The 25,842-nt window shown below is 32.3% G+C and overlaps 1 protein-coding gene across 1 annotated transcript; it reads left to right on the forward strand.

Annotated features, from left to right (window-relative positions):
* The first annotated feature begins 2,376 nt into the window (after positions 1–2,376).
* LOC138313300 (uncharacterized) lies at positions 2,377–24,288 on the forward strand. Its single transcript, XM_069253801.1, has 27 exons — positions 2,377–3,337; positions 3,808–3,925; positions 4,261–4,405; positions 4,650–4,787; positions 5,075–5,150; positions 5,655–5,723; positions 6,568–6,633; positions 7,458–7,526; positions 8,341–8,406; positions 9,238–9,306; positions 10,158–10,223; positions 13,762–13,830; positions 14,669–14,737; positions 15,579–15,647; positions 16,475–16,543; positions 18,492–18,641; positions 18,980–19,092; positions 19,334–19,415; positions 19,742–19,885; positions 20,103–20,159; positions 20,305–20,442; positions 20,615–20,684; positions 21,173–22,433; positions 22,978–23,248; positions 23,455–23,629; positions 23,735–23,806; positions 24,017–24,288. Exons 1-27 carry the CDS (start codon positions 3,272–3,274, stop codon positions 24,286–24,288), a joined length of 4,029 nt encoding a protein of 1,342 aa, XP_069109902.1. The 5' UTR covers positions 2,377–3,271.
* The last annotated feature ends 1,554 nt before the right edge of the window (positions 24,289–25,842 follow it).

Consider the following 25,842-nt stretch of genomic DNA (forward strand, 5'->3'; position numbering starts at 1 on the left):
TTTAAAAAAAACAAATAGGTCCGTTTTTCTCGGCCATCGAGTTTCATACCCTTGGATACAATAGTATTATATATGTATACTGTTAGTTAAAAAAAATCATGCCAGGTCCCTGTGACCTCATCCGCCCGCCAAGCCATCGGCCCCCAAAAAATAACCCACAGTCATTCAGTCAACGAGTCTGATTAACGTTAACTATAAATGGCGTCCCTATAACATGCCCTACAAACGGCTAACTTATCCTCTAAAGACAACAGAAAATTATACACCCGCACTGGACAAAGAGTCTATCTCGTAATGCCTGGAACTCCGCCAATTTTCGGGCAATGAAATGGTAAGGGTCAAAAACTTGACCAATCGCGAGGAAGGTCACCGTTTTGACACAGGTGATAATTTCTCAACACATACATACCCAGAGAGAAGAAGTACTCAAAAGACATGCACATAATTATCGTGGGATAATTAGGCAATTGTGCACTGGGTCAAATTTTATACCATAAAAATTGACGTTGCCATTTTGTAGCGGTCGCTTCTGGAATGGCTGAATAACAAAAGGCGAGTAAAGGTTTTTTAACGGGATAAATATCCTCCTGAAAAATTTGAAGACATAACAATGTATCTAATGCAGTTGATTAACATTATAAGGCTTTATTTGAACAGAAATATTTCTGTTATTATAACCTAAATAACACACAAATCCTAAGTGACACTCTCATTATAACCCCAGTCAAAATTCTAGGGTGTTCAAGAATAATAAAAAACGTAATCAAGTTAAGTATGAATTCGACATTGGAGGAACACGATTCATTGATAGGCATGACGCACATTATAGATTATAAGCGCATGATTCACACTTTATCTTATCTTTGGTCGGATTGCATTAGACGGAGATAAAATACCATGTATTGTTTTTAAATCATAACTAAAGTATACGGTATAAGTAGCCTAATTTTCCTTTAAAATGCCAACTACATTAACTTTAAGCTATAAAAACCTATTGTTATATTTCCCACAAGTTCCACACCCACTTCATAAATGTAACTCAATAGTGGGATTTATGGTTTTGTGTTGTTACCTTTTGATTACCGTATTTGTTTTTCGAACGTAAACACTGAAACTCAACCTATACTATTGTAGAACGTCGTGTAACGTATGTGACTCATGCTCGACGACAGCGTCCCTCGCCGCTTCATACATCACACGGTTACCATTGCTTTCAACATCAAAGGCCATTTTACCTTAAACCGGATTACACTGGGTGGTGAATGTATTATCAATGTGAGGATGTCATTTTTTTAAATTTAACGGAATTGCCCAAAGTTATGGCACTCATTCTCGAACACTAAGCTGTTATATTCGAACCATATACATACAAATTCGTTATGGACAACCCAACTCAGCACAACTGAAGTCATCTGACCAGAAACTCTAGATGCTGATTTAAACGTTTTTCCGTGTTTGGCGAGATGCATCAAATTTAAATCAAAATTAACAACCTTGACTGTCTGTAAAATCTTATACCGATTGATACAAATTCTTTAGAAGAAAAGGGAACAATACACAAAATGATTCCTCTCGAGTATCCCGACCAGGAATTCGAACGCGTCTCAGATGTGAAAAAAACTACCGCTATACCGACTGAGCCATAAAGAAGCATGGCTCCGTCAGCTGAGTGACAGAAAACCGTATTTTAACACGATGTGTACACAACCACACGAAAACCGACCCGGCTCTGTCAGCTGATGTGCCAGAAACCGTAATTTAACCACTATGTACAAAACCACCACCGTCCCGCTCTGGTCAGCTGAGTGACAGAAAACCGTATTTAACACACATGTACCAAACCACACCGAACCGACCGCGCCGTCAAGCTGAGTGAACAGAAAACCGTATTTAACCACAAACAGGGACTTGTAACGTAGGTTGTGAGATAAGTCTGTTTTTGTGTAGTACATGTGTACTAGGCCTATATACTTATATAAAAGACAAGGGAACGCAACGGCTCGCTGGAAGAGCTGACACCTGCACCTCTACAAAAGGTCGCCGGTATTCCGTCAAACCTGGTTAAAAATGCAATATTTAATACTAATATATTCTTAATATAAATTTTTCCGATACGGAAAACACAACTTCAGACACGAAATAATATATTAACATACCTTATTTTCACTATGAACGCGGAAAATGCAGTCAGATTTCCTCACTGTCGTTATGCTGGTCAGTGATTCTGGTGTTGCGTTTGTGATGTGCGTGTGGTGAAACGTGTGTAGTGAACTGTGAGAAGTGCGTGTTATGAAACGTTTGGGTGAACGTGTGTGGAAGTGCGTGTGTGAAACTGCGTGTGTGAACGTGTGGTGAAGTGCGTGTGTGAACGTGCGTGCTCTCAGATTTGTGTTATTGTGGACACCGAAACGATGTATAGACCAACGTTGTGGACACATTTTGAATTGTGGACACCAAATTTTGGTGTCCATAGTGTACACTCATCCTATGGCCTACTTTCACCCTCAGAAATCTATTTTAAGAAAAGTATAAAACAGCGTTGTGAACCACCACCATACACACCATGTGTAAATGACCGTAAAATTGTGCCGAGTGGAGTGTGTGAAGTCATCTCACATACACACTTAATTGCGTTATTTATCTGGGTCACGGGTCACCTGCAGCTGTTGCTGCTGCAGTGGCTAGTGTAGGTCAGTTCCTTATCAGTAATGATCTTCACATGCCAAAAGGGTTTTAGGGGTACAATGTGGGGCACTTTTATGAGTTGTACATTGAATAAAACTCTATGCCATATTATTAACCTACCATGAACCCCACAAGTTTCCCGCAAAAATGTCAAGTAAGCTGAGGTACCAAAAGTCCAGTTTGGCTGCTGATGGTACACGTGGACATTGGTAAGTTACATTTTGTTTTCTTTCTTCTTCCTTCCTTTTGATAAGATATGTTATTTAATTGTGAGTGAAAGGCATTGGATCAAAAGGTTGTATTTCTATAATAGTTTCCCTTAAATTAAAGTGAATTCGAATGGTACGTGTACTTTATATATATATATTTAATCACATGTAAATATTGAAGGTACTATATAATTAATGGAAATTCATATTAAAGCAAAATGTAAAATAAAGATCCGTTTGAAATATTACCTAAAATAAAATTAAAAAAAATTATATCACTTGATGCATAGACAAAAAGTCATATTTGGTTTTTTTTTTATCTCATGGTCAACGCTTTTGTTTTCTTGCAAGGGTGCTAATTTGGAATTACATATAGAATGGGAAAGCGGAAGAAAATTCTTAAATCAGATTTTGCGTTGAAAACACCGATCAATGAAAAGAATGTAAGTATATACAATATATACTATTCTATACTTATATATAATATCACCACATACAGATAAATGAGGCAACGAACGGCCTTCTATCAATATATCATGCCATTTGATTAATCTCTTCATTTCGTATAATAGAAGTAGAACACCCGATTTCGGCTTAACTTATATTTATACCAAGACTTAAGTGCCATATGTAAAATACATCCATACATCCTATATGTGTATTAGATGTACTTGTATTTCTTTCATCGATATAATTGTAATTGCATGCTGACTGCCATAAACATAAATCTATAAATCATACGAAGATAGATATGAATGTGTAGTTTCGATTCCATGCCTTATACATAAAAAAGGTAACCAAGGAAAATGAGTTTGTTGGGTTATTTATATTGATTTGTTATCATGAAAAGACAGAAATCGTTGATTGTCTAATACCTGAGAAATATCGTAACTCAATGTATCTACGCATTAAGGTCGGTATTGCCCCTCGAAAGAGGAGACGATGTAAACCAGAGGACACTGCAAAAACATTTCTCCTTAAAAACGAAGATCAACCTGGTTTTGAGGATCGTTATATAAATGATTTCATCGGTAAGTTAGCGTTGATAGTCTAAATGGATACTTGTTAATACGTATCCTTAATATTTTATTAGTGTTTACATTTATAGATTGCTTTACATTTTCAAATGAAGAGGAATTAATACTTGTAAAAGTATTTGCAGCTAGATACAACACGTATAATCGATTAATATTATTTGTTAATGTTCATATAACAAGTTTTCATTAAATAGTCAAAACAATCATTCCATGCTCTAAAACATTCATTAATACATCATACGTTTTGGTACCTAAGCCTAAATGTATATGTTATTGAAAATCATCTTAATACTTCACAACAAGTATTAAATGCGAGTGGTGTGTTTCAGGTAGGGGAGTATTTGCTCTCAGATTCATCTCTAAGGGTGATTTTCTTCTTGAGTATGCCGGGAAACTCATCGAAGGAAAAGCTGCGGAGATAGTTCCTGATACCAATTACACATTCCACTTTGTTTTTAAAGGAAGGAAAGCATGGTAAAATATATCACTGTAGAACATGACACTAAACTTACAACACTACTGAAAAGGCAGATAGAATTTAAAATCAAATTCATATTCATGTAAATGACTTTCTAGAATATGGAAATGTGGATGTTGTATTCATGTAATCGTCTACTACAATTCTAAAAAAAACACTGAAAAAGAAACACCTTGTGCATATTCATATATCCGTCAAAAATTAAAAGAAATAAATTCCAACCTTTGTGTTTTTCTGAAGTGTTGACGCTACGGAAGAACCTACCGAAGGAGCACTTCTTGGACGCCTGGTAAATCATGCGAAACGTGGAATAGCAAATTCAACAATGAGATTGATTGATTTAGATGGCACGCCACGTCTTTGTCTTTTCAGCCTTCGGTAATTGGTTGTATTATTTTAAATTGAACCCAGTTAACATACGAAAGTTAAAGTAAAATGAAATACTATCAATTGATTCTATTTCGAAACTATTATTATATACTTAAAGATGAGAGCAATATGTGTATATTGTTATTTTTGCTTACATTTATACTAGGTCAAATGAAGAGTGCCTTTAGAAAGGATTAATGAATTCTTTAAATTGAATTCCTCGAATTATGAAAAAATAGCTCTCTAACCACATTTGCCAAGAAGATATTTCCCAATTATATTGATATGTTTTAAAGGGATATTGCACAAGGTGAAGAACTAAGATACGACTATGGTATCGACAAATTACCTTGGGAGAATCAATTTGCTGAGGTGAGTTATAATAAACACTTTCTTAATCTGACAGAAAAGCAATGTCTACATTATTTGGCTCATTTTTCTTGTCTTACATTGTTTTGTTTGATTATGTATTTTGATAGTGTTAACTGCAATGAAAATTCAAAGGGAATGACTAAATATAATTTAGAAATGTTTATAATTATACACCAGGAATATGTTCACAGTTTCTTATCATATATTTCAATGATTCTATACCAAACAATTAGGTACAAAACCGTTTCTCGTAATCTTTAAAGGTAAATAAGACTTTAATTCTTTTCATATTAATGTAGTTTGAGTACAGTGCCTCATAAAAGATATAGATAGAGCTCTTTAACGATTTTAATTTCTATCAAAGTTGGTATTTTATTCATAACTTCCGGATCATTTCCTATTTCTGATTTACTTCATGATTTGGAAATCAACCAAAACAATATCGAATGTAGTTTACTGAGTTTATTAAAAAATAATAATGATACTTTTTTTTTCATTTATCAGCAGGAATCATCGGAGACGATACATTCAATACCTGAAGATGAAAACGATGATATGGCTATTGGCAGAAAGGTAATTATTATTCTTAATATATTTTTTTTTACTTCATTTTTGATATTAGAAAAGAATAACGATATTTCAAGCTGAATTTCCACCATCTTTAAATAAGGTTTTGCAAATAATATGTTTACGGAGATATCTCATTTACTACACAGGGAAACAAATCATCTCATATTTATCCATTTTATTATCGCTATTGCGGAGAGGGCAATATTTTCGCCATTTTTTATTTGAATTAATATGGAAACAACTGCTTAATCAGTTTGATAGTAATACGCCGCAGGTAAAACAAATAGTACAATGTAGTCAAAATAGATTGCGAGTTGTATTCTCTTACATCATGTTTACCGTTGAAATATAAAATGATATTTTTCATCCCTAAAATAATCAGCGTTATGTAAAGATGTAAACTATATCATCCCAGGCAATGATTTGACAAATAATATGCTGCCAATAATTACAACTGTGTCTGTTTTCATATTTCCTGTATGTGTGGTTACATTGTGGACACCGTGTCCACAAAGCAGGATTCTATACCAAACATGTGTGTGAAATAACATTGTGGATAATTTGGTTCAAAACTTTTCTTGTAAATTTTGTAAGATAAATATGACTTTCATTTAGCTCTTTTCAATACATTTAGCTTGAGTACAATGTCTCATAAAAGATATAGATTAAGCTCTTTAACGTTTTATATTTTTATTAAAGTTGGGTTTTTATTCCTAACTTCCGGATCATTTTCTATTTGTTATGTTATTTACTTTATGACTAGGAAATCAACCAGAACAATATCGAATGTATTTTACTGAGTTTAACATACAATAATAATGTGATACTTTTTTTCATTTATCTGCAGGAATCATCAGAGACGATACATTCAGTACCTGAAGATGAAAACGATGATATGGCTATTGGCAGAAATGTAATTATTACTCTTTATATTTTTTACTTCAGTTTTGATATTAGAAAAGAATAACGATATTTCATGCTGAATTTTTACCATCTTTAATAAGATTATGAAAATAATTTATTTACGGAGACGTCTCATTTACTACACAGGGAAACAAATTATTGTATCCATTTTATTATCGCTATTGCGGAGAGGGCAATTTTTTCGCCCTTTTTCATTTGAATTAAAATGGACACGACTGCTTAATCAGTTTGATAGTAGTACGCCGTTGTTACAATAAATAGTACGATTACGATATAGTCAAAATAGATTGCGAGTTGTATTCTTTTAATTCATGTTAACTGTTGAAATATAAAATGATATTTTTCATCTCAAAAATAATCATCCGTTATGTAAAGATGTAAACTATATCATCCCAGGCAACGATTAGACAAATAACATGCTGTCAATAATTACAACTGTGTCTGTTTTCTTCTTTCCTGTATGTGTGGTTACATTGTGGACACCGTGTCCACAAAGCAGGATTCTATACCAAACCTGTGTGCGAAATAGCATTGTCGACAATTTGGTGCAAAACCTTTTCTTGTAATTTTATGCGATAAATATGACTTAACTTCTTTTCAGATACATGTAGTTTGGGTACAGTGTCTAATAAAAGATATAGATTAAGCTCCTTAACGAGTCTATATTTTTATTAAAGTTGGTTTTGTTAATAACTTCCGGATCATTTTCTATTTGTGATTTACTTTTATGACTAGGAAATCAACCAGAACAATATCGAATGTATTTTACTGAGCTTATCATAAAATAAATGTGAAACCTTTTTCATTTACCAGCAGGAATCATCAGAGACGATACATCCAGTACCTGAAGATAGAAACGATGATATGACCATTGGCAGAAATGTAATTATTACTCTTTATTTTTTTTTCTTCATTTGTGATATTTAAAAAGAATAATATTTCATGCTGACTTTTCACCATCTTTTAATAAGGTTGTGCAAATAATACTACACAGGAAAATAAATTATTTTATATTGTATGCATTTTATTATCGCTATTGCGTATAGAGCAATATGTTCACCTTTTTATTTGAATCAATATGGATACGACTGCTTAATCAGTTTGACAGTAATACGCCGCTGATGCATAAAAGTACGATGTTGTCAAATAGATTGCAAGTTGTATTCTTTGAATTCATATATAGCGTTGAAATATGAAATTATATTTTTATCCCAAAATGATCAGCCGTTATGTAAAGATGTAAACTATATCATCCCAGGCTTCGATTCGACAAATAACATGTCGCCAATATTTACAACTGTGTCTGTTTAAATCTTTCCTGTGTGTTTGATTACATTGTGGACACCGTGTCCACAAAGCAGGATTCTATACCAAACCTGTGTGTGAAATAGCATTGTATACAACTTGGTGCCAAAACGTTTCTTGTAATTTCATAACATAAATATGATTTTAATTAAGCTCTTTTCAGATACATGTAGTTTCAGTACAGTGTCTCATAAAATATATAGATTAAGCTCTTTAACGATTTAATATATTTTTTTCATTAAAGTTGGGTTTTTATTCCTAACTTCCGGATCATTTTCTATTTGTTATGTTATTTACTTTATGAGTAGGAAATCAACCAGAACAATATCGAATGTATTTTACTGAGCTTATCATACAATAATAATGTGATACTTTTTTCATTTATCTGCAGGAATCATCAGAGACAATACATTCAGTACCTGAAGATGAAAACGATGATATAGCCATTGGCAGAAATGTAATTATTATTCTTAATATTTTTTTACTTCATTTTTGATATTAGAAAAGAATAACGATATTTCATGCTGAATTTTCACCATCTTTTAATAAGGTTTTGCAAATAATATGTTTACGGAGATATCTCATTTACTACACAGGGAAACAAATTATCTCATATTTATCCATTTTATTATCGCTATTGCGGAGAGGGCAATATTTTCGCCCTTTTTTATTTGAATTAATATGGACACGACTGATTAACCAGTTTGATAGTAATACGCCGCTGATACAATAAATAGAACGATGTAGTCAAAATAGATTGCGAGTTGTATTCTCTTAATTCATGTTAACTGATGAAATATAAAATGATATTTTTCATCCCAAAAATAATCAGCTGTTATATAAAGATGTAAACTATATCATCCCAGGCAATGATTTGACAAATAGGATGCTGCAAATAATTACAGCTGTGTCTGTTTTCATCTTTCCTGTGTGTGTGTGGTTACGTTGTGGACACCGTGTCCACAAAGCAGGATTCTATACCAAACCTGTGTGTGAAATAGCATTGTGGACAATTTGGTGCAAAACCGTTTCTTGTAATTTTATGCGATAAATATGACTTTACTTCTTTTCATATACATGTAGTTTGAGTACGGTATCTAATAAAGGATATAGATTAAGCTCTTTAACGAGTCTATATTTTTATTAAAGTTGGTTTTATTCATAACTTCCGGATCATTTTCTATTTGTGATTAATTTTATTAGTAGGAAATCAACCAGAACAATATCAAATGTATTTTACTGCGTTTATCATAAAATGATAATGTGATTGTTTTTTTTTATTTATCAGCAACAATTATCAGAGACGATGCATTCAGTACCAGAAGATGGAAACGGTGATATGGCCATTGGCAGAAATGTAATTATTACTCTTTATATTTTTTACTTCAGTTTTGATATTAGAAAAGAATAACGATATTTCATGCTGAAATTTCACCATCTTTTAACAAGGTTGTGCGAGTAATATGTTTACTTAGACCTCTCATTTACTACACAGGAAAACAAATTATTTTATATTGTATCCATTTTATTATTGCTATTGAAGAGAGGGCAATATTTTCTACCTTTTTAATTTGAGTTGATATGGACAGACTGATGAATCAGTTTAATTTGTTAGTAATACGCTGCTGATGCAATAAATAGTGCGATGTAGTCTAAATAGATTGCAAATTGTATTCTCTGAATTCATGTTAACTGTTGAAATATAAAATGATATTTTAATCCCAAAATGATCAGCCGTTATGTAAAGATGTAAACTATATCATCCCAGGCAACGTTTTGACAAATAGCATGTCGCCAATATTTACAACTGTGTCTGTTTAAATCTTTCCTGTGTGTTTGATTACATTGTGGACACCGTGTGTCCACAAAGCAGGATTCTATACCAAACCTGTGTGTGAAATAGCATTGTATACAACTTGGTGCCAAAACGTTTCTTGTAATTTCATAACATAAATATGATTTTAATTAAGCTCTTTTCAGATACATGTAGTTTCAGTACAGTGTCTCATAAAATATATAGATTAAGCTCTTTAACGATTTAATATATTTTTTTCATTAAAGTTGGGTTTTTATTCCTAACTTCCGGATCATTTTCTATTTGTTATGTTATTTACTTTATGAGTAGGAAATCAACCAGAACAATATCGAATGTATTTTACTGAGCTTATCATACAATAATAATGTGATACTTTTTTCATTTATCTGCAGGAATCATCAGAGACAATACATTCAGTACCTGAAGATGAAAACGATGATATAGCCATTGGCAGAAATGTAATTATTATTCTTAATATTTTTTTACTTCATTTTTGATATTAGAGAAGAATAACGATATTTCATGCTGAATTTTCACCATCTTTTAATAAGGTTTTGCAAATAATATGTTTACGGAGATATCTCATTTACTACACAGGGAAACAAATTATCTCATATTTATCCATTTTATTATCGCTATTGCGGAGAGGGCAATATTTTCGCCCTTTTTTATTTGAATTAATATGGACACGACTGATTAACCAGTTTGATAGTAATACGCCGCTGATACAATAAATAGAACGATGTAGTCAAAATAGATTGCGAGTTGAATTCTCTTAATTCATGTTAACTGATGAAATATAAAATGATATTTTTCATCCCAAAAATAATCAGCGTTATGTAAAGATGTAAACTATATCATCCCAGGCAATGATTTGACAAATAGGATGCTGCAAATAATTACAGCTGTGTCTGTTTTCATCTTTCCTGTGTGTGTGTGGTTACGTTGTGGACACCGTGTCCACAAAGCAGGATTCTATACCAAACCTGTGTGTGAAATAGCATTGTGGACAATTTGGTGCAAAACCGTTTCTTGTAATTTTATGCGATAAATATGACTTTACTTCTTTTCATATACATGTAGTTTGAGTACGGTATCTAATAAAGGATATAGATTAAGCTCTTTAACGAGTCTATATTTTTATTAAGTTGGTTTTATTCATAACTTCCGGATCATTTTCTATTTGTGATTAATTTTATTAGGTGGAAATCAACCAGAACAATATCAAATGTATTTTACTGAGTTTATCATAAAATGATAATGTGATTTTTTTTTTTTATTTATCAGCAACAATTATCAGAGACAATACATTCAGTACCTGAAGATGAAAACGATGATATAGGCCATTGGCAGAAATGTAATTATTATTCTTAATATTTTTTTTACTTCATTTTTGATATTAGAAAAGAATAACGATATTTCATGCTGAATTTTCACCATCTTTTAATAAGGTTTTGCAAATAATATGTTTACGAGATATCTCATTTACTACACAGGGAAACAAATTATCTCATATTTATCCATTTTATTATCGCTATTGCGGAGAGGGCAATATTTTCGCCCTTTTTTATTTGAATTAATATGGACACGACTGATAAACCAGTTTGATAGTAATACGCCGCTGATACAATAAATAGAACGATGTAGTCAAAATAGATTGCGAGTTGTATTCTCTTAATTCATGTTAACTGATGAAATATAAAATGATATTTTTCATCCCAAAAATAATCAGCGTTATGTAAAGATGTAAACTATATCATCCCAGGCAATGATTTGACAAATAGGATGCTGCAAATAATTACAGCTGTGTCTGTTTTCATCTTTCCTGTGTGTGTGTGGTTACGTTGTGGACACCGTGTCCACAAAGCAGGATTCTATACCAAACCTGTGTGTGAAATAGCATTGTGGACAATTTGGTGCAAAACCGTTTCTTGTAATTTTATGCGATAAATATGATTTTTTACTTCTTTTCATATACCATGTAGTTTCAGTACAGTGTCTCATAAAATATATAGATTAAGCTCTTTAACGATTTAATATATTTTTTTCATTAAAGTTGGGTTTTTATTCCTAACTTCCGGATCATTTTCTATTTGTTATGTTATTTACTTTATGAGTAGGAAATCAACCAAAACAATATCGAATGTATTTTACTGAGCTTATCATACAATAATAATGTGATACTTTTTTCATTTATCTGCAGGAATCATCAGAGACAATACATTCAGTACCTGAAGATGAAAACGATGATATAGCCATTGGCAGAAATGTAATTATTATTCTTAATATTTTTTTACTTCATTTTTGATATTAGAGAAGAATAACGATATTTCATGCTGAATTTTCACCATCTTTTAATAAGGTTTTGCAAATAATATGTTTACGGAGATATCTCATTTACTACACAGGGAAACAAATTATCTTATATTTATCCATTTTATTATCGCTATTGCGGAGAGGGCAATATTTTCGCCCTTTTTTATTTGAATTAATATGGACACGACTGATTAACCAGTTTGATAGTAATACGCCGCTGATACAATAAATAGAACGATGTAGTCAAAATAGATTGCGAGTTGTATTGTCTTAATTCATGTTAACTGTTGAAATATAAAATGATATTTTTCATCCCAAAAATAATCAGCTGTTATGTAAAGATGTAAACTATATCATCCCAGGCAATGATTTGACAAATAGGATGCTGCAAATAATTACAGCTGTGTCTGTTTTCATCTTTCCTGTGTGTGTGTGGTTACGTTGTGGACACCGTGTCCACAAAGCAGGATTCTATACCAAACCTGTGTGTGAAATAGCATTGTGGACAATTTGGTGCAAAACCGTTTCTTGTAATTTTATGCGATAAATATGACTTTACTTCTTTTCATATACATGTAGTTTGAGTACGGTATCTAATAAAGGATATAGATTAAGCTCTTTAACGAGTCTATATTTTTATTAAGTTGGTTTTATTCATAACTTCCGGATCATTTTCTATTTGTGATTAATTTTATTAGGTGGAAATCAACCAGAACAATATCAAATGTATTTTACTGAGTTTATCATAAAATGATAATGTGATTGTTTTTTTTATTTATCAGCAACAATTATCAGAGACAATACATTCAGTACCTGAAGATGAAAACGATGATATAGCCATTGGCAGAAATGTAATTATTATTCTTAATATTTTTTACTTCATTTTTGATATTAGAGAAGAATAACGATATTTCATGCTGAATTTTCACCATCTTTTAATAAGGTTTTGCAAATAATATGTTTACGGAGATATCTCATTTACTACACAGGGAAACAAATTATCTCATATTTATCCATTTTATTATCGCTATTGCGGAGAGGGCAATATTTTCGCCCTTTTTTATTTGAATTAATATGGACACGACTGATTAACCAGTTTGATAGTAATACGCCGCTGATACAATAAATAGAACGATGTAGTCAAAATAGATTGCGAGTTGTATTCTCTTAATTCATGTTAACTGATGAAATATAAAATGATATTTTTCATCCCAAAAATAATCAGCGTTATGTAAAGATGTAAACTATATCATCCCAGGCAATGATTTGACAAATAGGATGCTGCCAATAATTACAACTGTGTCTGTTTTCATCTTTCCGTGTGTGTGTGGTTACGTTGTGGACACCGTGTCCACAAAGCAGGATTCTATACCAAACCTGTGTGTGAAATAGCATTGTGGACAATTTGGTGCAAAACCGTTTCTTGTAATTTTATGCGATAAATATGACTTTACTTCTTTTCATATACATGTAGTTTGAGTACGGTATCTAATAAAGGATATAGATTAAGCTCTTTAACGAGTCTATATTTTTATTAAAGTTGGTTTTATTCATAACTTCCGGATCATTTTCTATTTGTGATTAATTTTATTAGTAGGAAATCAACCAGAACAATATCAAATGTATTTTACTGCGTTTATCATAAAATGATAATGTGATTGTTTTTTTTTTATTTATCAGCAACAATTATCAGAGACGATGCATTCAGTACCGGAAGATGGAAACGGTGATATGGCCATTGGCAGAAATGTAATTATTACTCTTAATATTTTTTTACTTCATTTTTGATATTAGAAAAGAATAACGATATTTCATGCTGAATTTTCACCATCTTTTAACAAGGTTGTGCGAGTAATATGTTTACTTAGACCTCTCATTTACTACACAGGAAACAAATTATTTATATTTATCCATTTTATTATTGCTATTGAAGAGAGGGCAATATTTTCTACCTTTTTTAATTTGAGTTGATATGGACAGACTGATGAATCAGTTTAATTTGTTAGTAATACGCTGCTGATGCAATAAATAGTGCGATGTAGTCTAAATAGATTGCAAATTGTATTCTCTGAATTCATGTTAACTGTTGAAATATAAAATGATATTTTAATCCCAAAAATGATCAGCCGTTATGTAAAGATGTAAACTATATCATCCCAGGCAACGTTTTGACAAATAGCATGCTTCCAATAATTAACAACTGTGTCTGTTTTCATCTTTCCTGTGTGTTTGATTACATTGTGGACACCGTGTCCACAAAGCAGGATTCTATACCAAACTGTGTGTGAAATAGCATTGTGGACAATTTGGTGCAAAAACGTTTCTTGTAAATTATTAATGCGATAAATATGACTTTACTTAGCTCTTTTCAGATACATTTAGTTTGAGTACAGTGTCTAATAAAAGGATATAGATTAAGCTCTTTAACGTTTTATATTTTTATTAAAGTTGGGTTTTATTCTTAACTTCCGGATCATTTTCTATTTGGATTTATTTTATGAGTAGGAAATCAACCAAAACAATATCGAATGTATTTTACTGAGTTTATCATAAAATGATAATGTGATACTTTTTTTTCATTTATCAGCAACAATCATCAGAGACGATACATTCAGTACCTGAAGATAGAAACGATGATATGGCTATTGGCAGAAATGTAATTATTATGAATCTTTATATTTTTCACTTCATTTTTGATATTAGAAAAGAATAATGATATTTCATGCTGACTTTTCACCATCTTTTTATAAGGTTGTGCAAATAACATGTTTACGTAGACGTCTCATTTACTATACAGAAAAACAAAGTATTTTGTATTGTATGCATTTTATTATCGCTATTGCGGAAGGGCAATATATTCGCCTTTTTATTTGGATTAATATGGACACGACTGCTTAATCAGTTTGACAGTAATACGCCGCTGATGCAATAAAAAGTACGATGTTGTAAAAATAGATTGCAAATTGTATTCTCTGAATTCATGTTACCGTTGAAATGTAAAATGATATTTTAATCCCAAAATGATCAGCCGTTATGTAAAGATGTAAACTATATCATCCCAGGCTTCGATTCGACAAATAACATGTCGCCAATATTTACAACTGTGTCTGTTTAAACCTTTCCTGTGTGTTTGATTACATTGTGGACACTGTGTCCACAAAGCAGGTTTCTATACCAAACATGTGTGTGAAATAACATTGTGGAAAATTTGGTGCCAAAACTTTTCTTGTAATTTTATAACATAAATATAACTTTAATTAAGCTCTTTTCAGATACATGTAGTTTCAGTACAGTGTCTCATAAAATGATATAGATTAAGCTCTTTAACGATCATATATATATTTTTTTTATTAAAAGTTGGGGTTTTTATTTTTAACTTCCGGATCATTTTCTATTTGTTATTTACTTTATGACTAGGAAATCAACCAAAACAATATCGAATGTATTTTACTGAGTTTAACATACAATAATAATGTGATACTCTTTTCATTTATCAGCAGGAATCATCAGAGACGATACATTCAGTGACTGAAGATGAAAACGATGATATAGCCATTGGCAGAAATGTAATTATTATTCTTAATATTTTTACTTCATTTTTTATATTAGAAAAGAATAGCGATATTTCATGCTGAATTTTCACCATCGTTTAATTAGGTTTTGCAAATAATATTGACGGAGGTGTTTCATTTACTACACAGGAAAACAAAATTATATCATATTTATCCATTGTATTATCGCTATTGCGAAGAGGGCAATATTTTCTACCTTTTTTATTTTAATTAAAATGGACACGACTGCTTAATCAGTTTGATAGTAATACGCCGCTGATACAATAAATAGTACGATGTAATCAAAATAGATTGCGAGTTGTATTGTCTTAATTCATGTTAACTGTTGAAATTTAAATTGATATTTTTCATCCTAAAAATAATCAGCCGTTATGTAAAGATGTAATCTATATCACCCCATGCAATGATTCGACAAATAGCATGCTGCAAATAGTTACAACTGTGTCTATTTTTATCTTTCCTGTGTGTGGTTACATTGTGGACACCGTGTCCACAAAGCAGGATTCTATACCAAACCTGTGTGTGAAATAGCATTGTGGACAATTTAGTTCAAAAACATTTCTTGTAATTTTATAAGATAAATATGACTTTACTTCTTTTCACATATATGTACTTTGGGTAGAGTGTCTAATAGAGGATATAGATTAAGCTCCTTAATGAGTCTATATCTTATTAAAGTTGATTTTATTCATAACTTCCGGATCATTTTCTATTTGTGATTAATTTTATTAGTAGGAAATCAACCAGAACAATATCGAATGTATTTTACTGAGTTTATCATAAAATGATAATGTGATGCATTTTTTTTTTCAATTTATCAGCAACAATCATCAGAGAAGATGCATTCATTACCGGAAGATGGAAACGGTGATTTGGCCATTGGCAGAAATGTAATTATTACTCTTTATGTTTTTTACTTCATTTTTGATATTAGAAAAGAATAACGATATTTCATGCTGAAATTTCACCATCTTTTAATAAAGTTGTGCAAATAACATGTTTACGTAGATGTCTCATTTACTATACAGGAAAACAAATTATTTTATATTTTATCCATTTTATTATTGCTATTGCGGAGCGGACAATATTTTCTACCTTTTTAATTTGAATTGATATGGACATACTGATGAATCAGTTTAATTTGTTAGTAATACGCTGCTGATGCAATAAATAGGGCGATGTAGTCTAAATAGATTGCGAGTTGTATTCTCTTAATTAATGTTAATTGTTGAAATATAAAATGATATTTTTCATCCCTAAAATAATCAGCCGTCATGTAAAGATGTAATCTATATCATCCCAGGCAACGATTCGACAAATAGGATGCTGCCAATAATTACAACTATGTCTGTTTTCTTCTTTCCTGTGTGTGGTTACATTGTGGACACCGTGTCCACAAAGCAGGATTCTATACCAAACCTGTGTGTGAAATAGCATTGTGGACAATTTGGTTCAAAAACATTTCTTGTAATTTTATAACATAAATATGACTTTAATTTAGCTCTTTTCAGATACATTTAGTTTGAGTAAAGTGTCTCATAAAAGACATACATTTAGCACTTTAACGATTTTAAAGTTGGGTTTTTATTCTTAACTTCCGGATCATTTTCTATTTGGGATTTACTTTATGACTAGGAAATCAACCAAAACAATATCGAATGTATGTTTACCGAGTTTATCATAAAATGATAATGTGACACTTTTTTTTTCATTTATCAGCAACAATCATCAGAGACGATACATTCAGTACCTGAAGATAGAAACAATGATATGGCCATTGGCAGAAATTTAATTATTTACTCTTTATATTTTTTACTTCATTTTTGATATATTAGAAAAGAATAAGGATATTTCAAGCTGAAATTTCACCATCTTTTTAATAAGGTTGTGCAAATTTCCTACTTTTTTTAATTTGAATTGATATGGACAGTATGATGAATCAGTTTAATGTGTTAGTAATACGCTGCTAATGCAATAAATAGTGCGATGTAGTCTAAATAGATTTCGAGTTGTATTCTCTGAATTCATGTTAACTGTTGAAATATAAAATGATATTTTTCATCCCTAAAATAATCAGCCGTCATGTAAAGATGTAAACTATATCATCCCAGGCAACGATTCGACAAATAACATGCTGTCAATAATTACAACTGTGTCTGTTTTCATCTTTCCTGTATGTGTGGTTACATTGTGGACACCGTGTCCACAAAGCAGGATTCTATACTAAACCTGTGTGTAAAATAGCATTGTGGACAATTTGGTGCAAAACCGTTTCTTGTAATTTTATAACATAAATATGACTTTACTTCATTAGCCTGCTTTAGATATTTATAACTGTGTCTGTTTGCATCTTTCCTGTGTGTTTGATTACATTATGGACACAAGTTGAATTATTTACCAAACCGTTGCATGAAAATACAATGTGGACACTTTAATGGTAATTTCTTGTAATTTTATGTGGAAAAAATTAATATGATTTTAATTATTTTCAAATAGTTTGGGCATAGCGTCTTAAAATAGATATATATTAACGCTTCAAATAGTTGGTAGTTTTATGCAGGCTGGGTATTTTTTCATTTCTTCCAGATCTTTTTCCGTTAATGATTTATTTTGTGAATAACAAATTAACCAGAAAAAATTTCGAAGGTATCTTAGTTAGTGTACTAGTTACTGATAGATTCAGTGGCTAAAGATAAAAATGGTGATCTCTTGTTCACCATCTTTCAACGGGGATGTGTGTACTATAATGTGGGCAATGTGATAACATGGAATCTGCTTATACATGCTTTTTAAGATGGCAAGAGTCAAGTGGCAAAATATATGTTTATTAATTTCCAGATATCTACATCGGATGATATATCTGTCAATGTTGATGACGATCCAATAGATAGTATCTCGGAGTCTGATGTTATCTTAGAAAGTGAGGATGAGGGCATGGAAAACGTCACCTGTGACATAATTCCGATTGCTCCAATCACGCATTATCCGGTACGTAAATAGACAAATTAAATGCAATTTGACAACTTGATTATCAAAATGCTATGTAAGTGCTAGTAACATATGTTGGTTTATAAAAGATGATGTACATCTTAATCTAACTTGACCAATATATATGTATTAATTATAAAAGCGCGTGGATTTGCATTCAATTCTTATTGCAGTCAATTGAAGACAAATATGGCGACTTTTATCATTTTTCGTACACTGTAATTGCTATTATTATTTTTTTTTATCTATTTTTGGTATTTTCAAATTACGAATTTCATCATAAATGTCTGGACACTTATTGCTAGTTGATTATTGAATATTGAACCTCTATGCAAGAGTTCCTGTCGTTTTACTCTAGACAAAACTTCTATGGGAGCATCGTAGTTATTAGTGCAACTGGAGAAGATGGTGCAGCTTTCCCTCTCACAGCTTCTACATGCTTAATCGGAAGGTATATATAATTTTGGCTTCGACAAAATCAACTTCAAATTATTTTCTCTAGCGCTTTTTCGCAGACCTATACCAACATCACTTTCAAGTCATCATTATTGAAATACAATAGATGAGAGAACGTATATCACCTGTACCGCATCTAATGATTCCCATTTTTTCAGATACATTGCCAGTAATGTATACAAATGAGAAAAGTAGTTATCGTGATTTTGAAATTAGATCATTGCTTTTTGTTTTAGGTCGAAGAATTGTGACATAATAATAAATCGGGAAATGATAGCACCTGAACATTGCAAATTGTCGGTAAAGAACAACAGACAGGTAAATGAATGAAAAATCTACATTTTTGATAAAAACACATTGTATACAGTCACACATCATAAGTTTTTATCGTAGGCTATCTTTCTGATAGCTGAGTCACGGGAGCTACTAATTTTCAATGGAAAATGGATGGATTATTCTGCATTACATTAAAAAGGATGATAAAATGTATTTTTCACTGTAAAAGCAAAACAACCACTGTCACAATTTCTTGTGCCATATAATTATTTTTGTCTGTATTTGTACCACTAGTTTTACAAATGCTGAATCCTTTAGAATTATAATTTCATTTTGTTATTTCAGCTGCATTATTTTGTGTTTTGTAGGTTTACTTGGATAATTTATGTACGACACACTCGGTACAGATTGACAAGAAAAATGTCCGTGGCTCTACAAGATTATATCATGATGACGTTATTTCCGTTGGAGACCGGTCCTTCCGTTTTCAATACCCTGTTTCGTCATCAAAGGTATTGCATATGTAAAGAATGGTTAAAAATGGTATAGTAATGACTTAATCTTCAACTTTCCTTGCAAGGTGAATTTATTACAGTATGGTATACATTTTATATCAAGTGAAAACAAGATAAATGTATTGAATTGTAAGATTATTCACACGTTTTGCTGCAAATAGAAATTCAGTGTTATATAAAGACTAACCAGAATGATATTTAATATTTCATCTAGAATATGGAGAAAAGAAGATGCACGCCGCAAAACGACATCGAACATTCGGAAAATGATGTGAGTAATTTGACCATGTTTCCATTCTACGATCCCTTCTGTTTGAATAATCTTGACAATATCCAGTGTCGAAACGATATGATTTTTGTGATTAATCGTGTATATTTCAATCATAATTATTTACATGCAATGACAAAATTTTCAGTTTTCCATGTCAGAAGATGATTCTGATGCGGACCCAGATTACAAGGTGCCCGAGATAAGTTCAGAAAGTGACGATGAGGATGAGGATGAAACAGCACGCTCGGAAATAATTCCGATATATTCAAATAAAACTCATCAAGTGAGTAATAACTGAATTTGATTCAACGGCTATTGATAGGTTTTGAACTAACATGTACGGACACGAAGATGTTATATTTGTTATTTCATCTGTATTTCAACGTAAAGATAAATTGTAATTCGTCATGCACAGCACAAACTTAATCTTAACTTTTGCTTTAATATTTCAATAGATCATGCAAAGACCAATCGAGGAAGACAATGTCGAACCCACATTAATAACAGATCCTGTTGATGGCCAAAGTATGTTCATTTGCTTTGTATAAGTAACCGAGATAATAAGAACATTACATATTTTCAACGAATTCAACATACTCTGGTCAGAGGTTTTTTCATCAGTTCTATTTATTATGTTGCATTAGACAAAATGATATTTACCAAGTGTATTAAATAGGATTGTCAACGTTTAGTTTATCAAACGGTTACAAGGTCAGATGTCTCATAACCTATTGCGAAACTACGTTACCGAATAGCCATGAATTATGTATACATATATAAAATAATGGTAAAACTGTTGACTTCATAAATATGCAGATACCTGTGAGCTACACATTCGCACATAAATTATTTCACTGTGGCAGTTAATTTTTTTTTGTCAACATGTATTATTTCCGTAAGATCATATTAGAATGTAGTGATTACTCAAAATCGCAATCACCGTCGTTAGATACAATGCAAACCCATTAAACTTACGTTAATGATTAGACTCAATATTTATACATTTTTTACAGTTGTCATTAATGAAACAACCGCTTACAAAGACGGGCGTCGTGTAGTAGACAAGCAGCACAATTGCCTTTTTTGCAATAAGTTACAGCTAAGAATTGGTCGACATTTGCAAACGGTACACAAAAATGAGCCACAAGTTCAGCAGATCCTAGGAACGTCAATGAAGAAAGAAAAGGAAAAGAAATTGGACAAACTACGATTGGAAGGAGACTATAAACATAATATCAATGTTTTGAAGAGCAACACTGGGTTTTTAATTTTAGCGAGAAGACCAAGTTCGAACTCGTGTAAGCAGAAGAACTACTTACATACAGACTTTCTTCCGTGCGAATTTTGCCTTGGATTTTTCTTGAAAACGGAGCTGTGGAGACATCGCTCAAATTGTCTATTTGCACCGACTGAAACCAAAAAGCATACAAGGGTACAGAGAAATAGTGTTCTTCTTCTCGAGTCGTCAGTATCGGATCCAGACCTTCATAAGGGTTTCAGGGACAACGTCGTCAGCACCCTCATTGTGGATGACATTTCATTGATTATTCGTAATGATCGTGTTATTTTAAAGGTAGGAGAAAACCTTTATCTCAAACATGGGAAAAAACAAAAACCATACATCAGCCAAGAGATAAGACTATTGGGAAGGCTGGTAATGGAGATGAGGGCCACTGTAGGAAATCCCAATGGTTATTTAAAAGACTTTCTGAAGCCCGCCTTCTTTGACAGTACAATCGAAGCCTGTCAAAATCTTTCAGGAATAGAGCAAACCAATGACGCTTGTAAATTCAGAACACCATCTGTTGCTTTAAAATGTGGCCCCATCCTGAAGAAATGCTGTGTAGTATTGAAGGGTCAGGCTCTCCGAAACAGTGATGACATAGGGGAAAAGGACGCAGAGCGATTCATGAAGCTGATAGAGGAAGAATGGAAGCATAAGATCACAGCTGTAGCTTTACGATCAGCCAAAGAAACAAAACGAAACCAGCAAGTTCTCCTTCCAACAACAGCAGACCTTGTTAAATTGAAGGACTATTTGGATGCAGAGCTCCATGATGCAACCAAAGTACTAAAGAATTGTGTCAACATGGAAAATTTTCAAAAATTATCATCAGTAATTCTCTGTCGGGTGATGATGTTGAATCGTCGCCGAAGTGGAGAAACCAGCAAAATTCTTCTACAAGACTTTGAAAAGAGGCCTAATTGGCAACTAGGCCATAATACAGAGATCATCAATTCAATGCCGCTAACAGAACAACAGCTTGTGAAACGGTATGCAAATGATACTTTGTTGTATAATATCTTCATTGCATCATAATGGACAAGTCAGTTTTGTTAAGAACAACATGTGCTTATTAGTAATCACTGTTGTAATATGGAATCTTTGAAGTATTTCTATATCAATTGTATTATTTATTTTCTCTAAAATGAATTTTAGAATGACTTAAATGATAGGAAGCTCACGCACATCAGGATGCATTTTATTCCCCATAAAACGCATTTGCGAGGGATATTAATTTGGGCTCTGTCCGCCTGTCTGTTCGTCGGGACTATAACTCCAAAACCGTTAAATTAGCGCCATGAACCTTTACCTGTATACAAATGAACTAATTTTGGGTTTTGCTATTTGAACCTCCATTTTTTTCATATCAATACATATCAATGACCATCCAATGAAACACACATAACTTCTATTATAAATATTTTCTAATTTATATACATATATTGTATTCCACTGCGTGTGTCATTGATAATAATGTCGATTATTATGTATACAAGGCTTTAATTTTGTAAAAGTTCGTAATTATTGTTACAGACTGGACATGATTGAAATCAGGGGTAAACGAGGTAGAAACGTCTCCCTGATAATGACCCCCGATATCAAAGAATCCATCCAAGTCCTTAACCAGAAGCGACATCAAGTAGGAATAAGTGAAACAAATGGTTACCTCTTTCCCAGAGGAAACGGAGACGGCCACATCGAGGGCCATGTAGCCATGCGATCATTTGCATCAAAAGCGGAATTAGAGTATCCGGAAAGGGTTGGATCGACAAACATGCGAAAATACATCGCTACTGTTACACAGGTAGATCTTTCTGTCGACATTTTAAGATTATTTATTGATATTTTTGTATTGCAATAATACAAATTTTTTTTTCTTATGCCTGTTTAATAGCATCTCGCATATCATTTACATAAATTTTATTTCCTAACGTCAATGATCCCAAATGACCCTTTCGGGATCATGTTAAAGTTCATTGAATAAAATTCATGTTTGTTTTTTTAATCTAGATGATGAACCTAAATGATGGAGAATTGGAATGGCTATCTAACCACCTTGGCCATTCAATAAATGTTCATAGGGAGTATTATCGAAATCAGGAATCTGCCATTGAATTAGGGAAAGTTGCCAAGATGCTGCTGGCAGTAGATGCAGGCAACGCGCTTGCAGATGTCAGGAAAAGAGGTTAGTTCTTCATAGATATTTTAATTCATATTTGCATTTTTATATATTTTAACTTCAGATTTAAATTGAATTTTAATATGATATTATAACATTCTTTATATACAGATGTTGATGTCGCTATTGACGAGAGTGGAAGTGAACAGGAGCTCGAGGATGACGGCATTGGAGAGATTGCAGGTGTGTTGCGAGATGAATTTGGTCCAGTACTTATCCTCCTATTTTTTGCTCTGATTTAAACCTCATCATCTGCTTAGAAAATTATCAAAATCGAATACATGTATCTTCAATAACAATGTGTTCTCTCTTGTATCAGTTTTAAGAATAATACATGTTGTGGATACATCTTCATAGCAATTCTAACAAAAGATACTGTGTTTATTCTTATAGTTGAGGTTGCAATGGAAGGGGGGCAAGACGTAGGGGAACCAGATGCTCGATTCGACAAAACCCAGATAGATCAGCCAAGAAAAAAGAAAGCTTCCAAAACATCCACAAAAATCGCGTGGACTACAGAAGAAACTGAAGCAATACAGAAACTTTTCAAAAAAAATTACAATCTGCGCCAAGTCCCCAACAAAAAAGAATGCGATCTAGCAAAACAAAAAGAACCTGCCCTATATAGACGAGATTGGAAATCAATCAAATACAAAGTTTTATAATGACATTCAAAGACTTAAGAAAACTTAAAACTTAATCTGCAAATGTACATGTACATATTCCGTCTTTGTAAATTACAGAGTTAGCTAACTTGCGGGTAGGTATCGATTGTTACGTCTTTATTTTGTGAGCGCAATTCACGTCGTTTTCTCCGAAATGTATGACTAAATACGCTCGCAAACACATGACGCCACAATCAATACCTACCCGCAAGGGCAGATAACTCTGTAACATACAAATACAGAATTGCCCTATCAAGGTTTTGCTTGAAATTTTATGTCTACTTTGAAAAGAAAAGGAAGTTTTCCCTTTAATTATATTTTACATATTGCATATGTCCTACCTTTGTTATCTTAATACCTTAATATGTTAGTAATCTAAACACATTTGCTAACCAAAATAGGAAATATGGTAGGATATTTCATCAAAATACAATCAGAATATGTTGATTTCCTAAGAAATTAGTTATAATTTCAAACAATGTTTGAAACAATGTTTTCAAACTTGATATATATGTATATATTTTTTTCATATTTTACTGTTTTTTTATATTTCATGACCGATGAAATTTTTATTTTCATTGATTTATTTTCGAGCCAATTTCACCGACACAATGTGATTTATAATATGACCGATTCATTAAGGGAATTATTTTCGAATATAAATGTGTAAACATTTGAATGTTATATTGATAGATTATTTTTCTTTGATTCATACCGTTCACTTTGCATTTTGCTTGTCTAAATGCAACAATTTTCCCCTTAAATCTAGTTTTGTGTCCATACAGATTAGGTTTATTGATTGTAGAAACTCTTATTTGAATACTGTGTATTGATACTTGACTTTATATTTTCATAATAAATATTGGTAAAAGGTAACAACAATTGTTGTTGTGAATGTCAAAACTATTCTTTGAAGTTCAGACTAATTGATATTGTCTATATTTATCATTTCATGAATGAAGTGTGTGTGATATATTCACTGTCTTTGTGGACACGGTGTCCACAACTCAAAAGTGGTGTCCACAATTACGGGTTATCGTAACTCTTTCCAAAATTTTTAACAAAAAAATCTAAGGAATGTTTATATAAAAGAAATAGACATGAGAACATTTGCATACAATACAACTTAAATTCATAACCGTAAGACAAAGTGTTCCATAAAGCTGGTCCACAGATGGTGGTTCACAACTATAGTAACCCGAGTATGTGTGGTGTGTGTGTGTGTGTGTGTGTGTATGTCGGGGACAGGGGGTCAGCCAGGTGTCCCCCGACCTTTCACGTCCCTGCGGGGATCGACCCCCGGTCAGTTCTGTTTACGCAAAAAAAAAAAAAAAAAAAAACGGACGGCTTATAAGCGCTTTACCACCTGATCCTATTACGTCCTACGATACCCTAAGGTCCTAATATCCTAAAGCTTTCTTTAGTGTATATGGAATGCAGTTCCACAGAGAACGTGGCCCAATCCGTAGTCTTGATTCGAGTTATATGGACCAAATATTTATATTTAACATTGTTTTCTAAGATCGATGTTGCATATTGCCTTGAAAGAAATAA

This window comes from Argopecten irradians, unplaced genomic scaffold (genome assembly GCF_041381155.1).
Source record: "Argopecten irradians isolate NY unplaced genomic scaffold, Ai_NY scaffold_0641, whole genome shotgun sequence".
Taxonomy (NCBI): domain Eukaryota; kingdom Metazoa; phylum Mollusca; class Bivalvia; order Pectinida; family Pectinidae; genus Argopecten; species Argopecten irradians.